The sequence below is a fragment of the Anguilla anguilla genome, chromosome 17 (assembly GCF_013347855.1).
Source record: "Anguilla anguilla isolate fAngAng1 chromosome 17, fAngAng1.pri, whole genome shotgun sequence".
Lineage (NCBI taxonomy): Eukaryota > Metazoa > Chordata > Actinopteri > Anguilliformes > Anguillidae > Anguilla > Anguilla anguilla.
In genome coordinates, this window is record NC_049217.1 from 8,154,060 (window position 1) to 8,160,355 (window position 6,296).

Here is a 6,296-nt window from a genome sequence, read left to right on the forward strand (position 1 = left end):
GTGTTCTGTGCATACAGTGTGAGATAAACAGTTGAAATTTAAGTTCTAAAATGGCGATGAATTGCTATTGTTTGCATAGTTAACATTACGATGGCCCATTTAAATAAGAAAAAATTTATGTATTTCCCAATCAAATTGAAATGCACCAGCACCAGTTTTTGTTGTGTTGCCAGCATTGTAAATAGCCACTGATGTATTTTAATCCAAACTGCATATATTTGATCTGTTTTTTGCAATATTAAAGTGTTAAACAGACTTTAGTCTGTTTAAGTGTTTTATAGTGGATAAATAATAAGCAAAAAACAATATAAAATAATCCATCTTTAATTAATACTCCTTCATTACAAGCAGTAACAGTGATAAAAATACCATTATCTGAATATCAATTCATAAATAACATCAATAAATAAAGAGATGTCAATCAATAAATACGAATCCACAAAATCAAGCATTTTGTCCACACGCAAGAAACTGAATAAATAAGGAGTTGTGACAGTGGACTATTTCTTCAAATCAGTGTGTGTATGTCACATAATTAAACATACATTCCTATGTATACATGCAGTCTTATGATTTAATAAAGAATACGCACATGCACAAGCTCGCACACATACACACACACACACACACACACACACACCATTCCAAAACAATTCTCAGTTGATCTCCCACAAAAGTTATATCTCAAAAGCGGTTGCCAGTTTGAATCCAGACCAGCTTTGCCCCCTCCTCTCAGCATTGGTATGGCAGAGCCGGCTGCCCGACCTTAATCCTTGGCCCCAGCAGTGCTCCCATAAGTATTCTCCCACCCCAGTCAAAGAGCTTGTTCACAGTCAGGTTGAGTGGCGACAGTGGATGCTGCTTCCTATCAAGGCCCTCAACCGCTTCCACTGCAGCGACACACTGCCATTCGGGAGACTCCTGGTGGTGACTTGAGGAATTACACCACTGCTGCATCTCCCCCTTTGTGCGGCCGCTTCTGCAGAAGCTCTCTCGGTCCGCGTCTGAAGTGGAATAATCACAGCCGTGCGGGGAAGAAGGAAGGAGGCGATTCTCTCTCTCTTCCTTCCTCTGAGCTTTGGAGGAACTCCCCTGAGCTTTTTCACCGCGCGGTCGGCACGTTCCTCTCGGAGGCCTTCCAGACGGAAGGGAGGAGACATTCGGTGGGGACAGCTTGTACCGTCCCTTTGTGCTGCCGGAGGTTTCTGTCTCCCTCTTCTGGACAGTTTTGGAACTGTTCGCCAGACCCAGGGGATGGCTGGTGCTCTTCAAATCGCTGTCCGACGAGCTCTTGTGTACCTGTGCCTGAGAGCCCGCGGGTGTAAGCGAAAGCGTAAGGGTTTTGCGTTTGTCTGAGAGAGACACAGTGGCTGACGGTATCTGTCGTTGCGTCGGCTTTGGTATCGGTTTGGTCTGACTTTTTTTCACTGAATTCTGAGTTTGACTCACAACTCCAGAAGGGCCGCACGCCTCTCTTTGGTTAAGGGTGAGAGTCCTGATTTGGTCCGAGAGCGAGAGCTCGGGTAAGTTCTGTTTCTCTTGCTTCAGGTTCAGGGTCAGAGCTGGAACTTTGCGCTTCTCCTGATTCAAATTGCCCGTGACGTGGCCAGGATTTTCACAGCCGGAATGCCTTTTAATCTCCCCGGCACCTCCCTTAGAAACAAAGTGGTTACCCGTAGCAACAGCAGTCTCCGTGTCCTGATTTGCCGAGGCAGAACGCTCGCCGGCGTCCCCGTTCGAGCGCTGCGGGCGGGAGTCTGGGGCTCCCGCGGGCCGAGCGTTTTGATTGGCTGCGTTGCTCTTTTGGGTCAGGGTGCCCTGAAAACACTGCAGCTGCCCCAGGAAGTTGAAATTCGGGGATATCGAGGGCCTGCGCTCTTTCACGAACCTGGAAGAGACAGGAGGAGGCGAATGTGATTGCAGAAGGGATTCGTACCATAGGAGGTCAGTCAGAAGAGCAAGAGCCGAAACCGACGAGGCGACAAATCGAATCGAAACGCCTCCTCGCGAAAAAATGCGTGCCTCTCCTGCTGACTCAGGAGCCGTAGCATCCCGCTCACCTGTAGGCGTCGTCCAGGTCCAGCCCCAGCCGGTACATTACGTAGGCCACCGTCAAGGCCGGAGATCGGGAGATGCCGGCCGCACAGTGCACCAGCACAGAGCACCCCAGGGACACTGCGCCATCTGCAAAACACACGGCATTCTGGGAGTTACACAGTGCACCGGCACAGAGCACCCCAGAGACACTGGGCCATCTAGAAAACACACGGCATTCTAGGAGTTACACAGTGCACCAGCACAGAGCACCCTAGAGACACTGGGAAATCTACAAAACACACAGCATTCTGGGAGCTACACAGTGTTATCCTCCTATTACAGCACAAGTAAACAAGTACAGGGTTTTTTTTGTTGGATTATTGCACACTGGACTCTTGCTTAAGGTGGCCATACAACAGGAAGTACACAGTGATATATTAAATACTGTTACCGCCACAGGATTAAGCAAATAAACAAGGATCAAAATCAATTTATTCAATCTGATCTAACTGGATAACAATCATGACAAAGCCAACATGATTCAAATCAATATTTAATATTTGGAATTATCTGAATATTAAACTGTGGCACAGTAATAATTCTGAAATAAAATGAATGTTCAGTATTGTATGAACGCATTGTGTGTGTCACTTAGAAAGCTTAAGGGTTAGACAATCTGAACAAAACTACAGTCATACAATACTACCATCACTTAAGGTGTCAGTCACTTAATCATATCGAAAACTTGTTGTTGGTCGTAATATGTAGAGAAATCTGCTTTATCAATAGAAATATTCACCAATAAACTGTAGTGCCTCGGGAATCCAGGGTAGCAGTTCGTCTCTGAGCGAGTCGTCGATGGGGATACGGAAATACTGCGCCTGAGGCAAGAACGACGGTTGGGGACAACAGCGACTTACACTCAGTACATAGGAGATGCCCTGAGACGTAAGACAGTCCTGGAGAAAAGACAAAAACAGCGTTAGAAACGGCGACGCATAAAGTGTTTGCTACACACACAAAAAACGCACAGAGAAAACAACCAAGAGCAAAATACAAATAAAGAGTTGAACAAACATAGGCTATAGGTAATAATCACTCTAACTTAGTCTGAAAGCTACTGGATGCTTTTAGTAAAAGCAATATAGATAATTAACAGTACCGCAAAAACCTTCACTGCAACCATGGTCTTACCTGCGTAACGTCGGACTCAGCGCCCAAGTAAAGATGTGGTAGTATTAAGGATATCGGTTGGCGATCGGACTCTCGGTCTCTGTAGAACACCATCTCCGACTGATTTCGCTCGCCTTTCCCTGCACGGATAGAATTTATCTGCTTCAAAAACAATGCAATGCAATCAAACCAAATAATATTTTCGTTTAGATCTGAGGCACAGTTAATTATTGTTATGCAGCACGGATAAGCTTCCACGTACAGTCGCAGAAAACTAGCGGAATTTTAGGCATCTATATTGCACGCACAACATTTAATAAACAGCTATTTTAAAAATACATATTCCAACTTACCGAAAATGTCTTCGCTCCGCGTTAAACGCCGATATTTGAAATGTCACTGAGGAGGGGGGAACTGCACAATAAGCAACCGTAGGCTACTTAGAAAGGTAAACTGATTCCGAATAAATCCATGGAGCTTCGCGATGAACCGATGAAAGACAACAGGAAAAGTGATTCAGCTTTTAAGAACGTAAAAAGGCTTTCCAAATTTCTGCACGGAGTAGCGGTTATGGAATAGTTGATACTCTCTCTCCCTCGCTTGCTCTGCGTCTGTAGTATTGTTTGTTGTTGTACGTCTATACCTGCGCGAGGGAAAACGATGAGGTAATGCCATTTCGTTGAGCTAAAAATAGTAACGTTTCGTGTGATGTCATTTTTGACCAATCAGCGAAGATCTGGGTGTCCACGGACTCGTGAGCGCGCACTCTCTATTTGGTCATCATCATTTTGTTAGACCTTTGCCTTTTATTGCGACGAATCGCTCATGTTTTCTCATCGACCAGAGCCTAAAATAAAACGTGCTTAAGTATTTTTTTTACTTGGCGGAATTTTCCAGAAACAATTTGCATATGTTATTCTTATTTTAACATTGCACAAAGTACGCAGGAAAACATGGATAATTTAGTTGGCAACAGGACATTCGTGAATCTAAATTTAAACAATGCCCTCATCCACCACATGCTCTGTAATCATCACGGATGCACTCGCACATATATATGATGTTATCGTGGTTATTTTATGGTCCGTTTTGTTCATTTATGTTAGTGAAGAACTAGCAAATGCAGTTTCTCTTCACTAACTGTACATAACATCGGGGACTAAACCTTATCGCTCATTTGAGGTTTAGGTACTTATGTATTCAATTTTACAGAGTTTTCCATGTTTGAACTTAGAATTTTTATTTGTTTAATGTTTCTATATTACCTTTTTTGCTTTGCTCCTTGTTCCAAGCCTTTATATTTTAAAATCTTGGACAAGACGCACTCTTTATATTCATATTTTGTGACAAACGTTTATAAACATTACCAAATACTGTCATACATAAAAAACATTTATGAACGTATTTTAGTTTTTGTGTTATACATAACAGCTGAATTTGAATGTATATTTGGTTAACCCACCATTATTGACGAATTTGATGTTCCAATCCGTAGTTTCATAGGGTACAGCGTGACCTCATTAGCAATGAAGCGACTAGGCCCACGCAGTGAGCGGATGGTCACGGTCAATTTAATATCAACCGTTATGAAAATCCACAAATACAAAGAAAGCTTTCCAAGATTGGCACCTTAACGCTGCTGACATGTTGGGGACGTCAGTGGACTGTCACTCATTGTCTGGGGTATTAACAGTTGAACCATTTCCAATTTCACAAAATGATGCAACCGACTAGAGTCAAAATCAGCTGTAGGCCACAATCCCTCCTGGGCACTAGGTCCCAAGCTTATGAGCACATAAGTGTGGTGCTTTAGTTACCAAGCAATGCATAACATGACCTGTGTGTGTGTGTGTGCGCGCGCGTGCGCGCATAAATGTACTGTATAGTTTGTAATGCAAACAAACTCCTATAAAACCTAATGACCAGAAACTATATTTCTGTTTTTCTAACTGTGTTTGGGCTTGTTCTTTGTTTTTAATCATAGCCAGTAAGAAAAAGTATGAAGAAGAACACAAGCGCTGCACAACTGCTAACAAAGCAGAAACGTACTCATTCCACTGTTTACCCAAACCAATATAAAATATGACACTTTTGCTTTTTTGCAGCACAGAAATAAATTATGGCTAAATAGTTTATTCGAAAATGTACATATGTATGTTTGGGACAAAGGCATTTATTTATTTGGCTCTGTGCTCCACAATTTTTGATTTTTGTGATAAACAAATCACATGTGGATAAAGTGCAGATTTTCTGCTTTTATTAAAACCAAATCCGTGTATGACTGGAATCAGGCTCCTGTCTTTTTGTCTTTTGTATTTTAGTTACTCATCCCACTGCTCAGTGTACACGGAACATCAGTATTATATAAAAATTGATTATTTTTTGAACATTTGAAATACATGAGATTAAGGGAATGTTTTCTTCAGCATGCTGTAGATATACACTAATGTGCAACAAACAAAACAACAAAAGTTAAAGGAAAAGGAAAACGAAAAAAAATAGTAGGACAGAATCAAGTGGATATATGTATACTTTTACTTTCACATTCTCAGTACAGAGGAATCTATTCTAACACAAGTGTCTGACAGATTTTAAACCGATTCGCTGGGTCATGTTGCTGGATACTGCATAGACACACACACACACACACAACACATACTGACACACAACATGCACACATACTGACACACAACACACACGCGCGCACACACACACACAACACACAGACACACATGCACGCGCACGCGACGACACCGACTCCTTATCTAAAAATGAGAACGTCCCAGTTGAACCAGGCCACTCAGACATGCGCGATGACAGCGAACTCCTGAAACGACTAACATGACGATGCCTCTCAATACTTCATTGTGTTTGAATATGATGCGGACGCACACGCACGCGGGCGGGCGGGCGCACGCACTCGACCCGCCCGACGTCGGTTCCAAAAGCGGGAGGGACCCGAGTCAACGTGCTCCCTGTTGCCGTGGGTGACGACTGGCGGCGGAACTGGGCCCAGTGCTCAGCTTTCGATACCCATGAGACCGAGCTGGGCACACCCTTCTGCTGCACAAGACCAACCCAGGGGT

At 43.3% G+C, this 6,296-nt stretch overlaps 1 protein-coding gene across 1 annotated transcript; it reads right to left on the reverse strand.

Annotated features, from left to right (window-relative positions):
* Positions 1 to 308: 308 nt before the first annotated feature.
* On the reverse strand, positions 309 to 3,905 carry si:ch211-195b15.8 (tyrosine-protein phosphatase vhp-1). Its single transcript, XM_035397774.1, has 5 exons — positions 3,564 to 3,905; positions 3,232 to 3,350; positions 2,837 to 2,996; positions 2,061 to 2,184; positions 309 to 1,888 (listed from the first exon to the last, which is right to left on the reverse strand). Exons 2-5 carry the CDS (start codon positions 3,322 to 3,324, stop codon positions 733 to 735), a joined length of 1,533 nt encoding a protein of 510 aa, XP_035253665.1. The 5' UTR covers positions 3,325 to 3,350; positions 3,564 to 3,905; the 3' UTR covers positions 309 to 732.
* Positions 3,906 to 6,296: the final 2,391 nt, after the last annotated feature.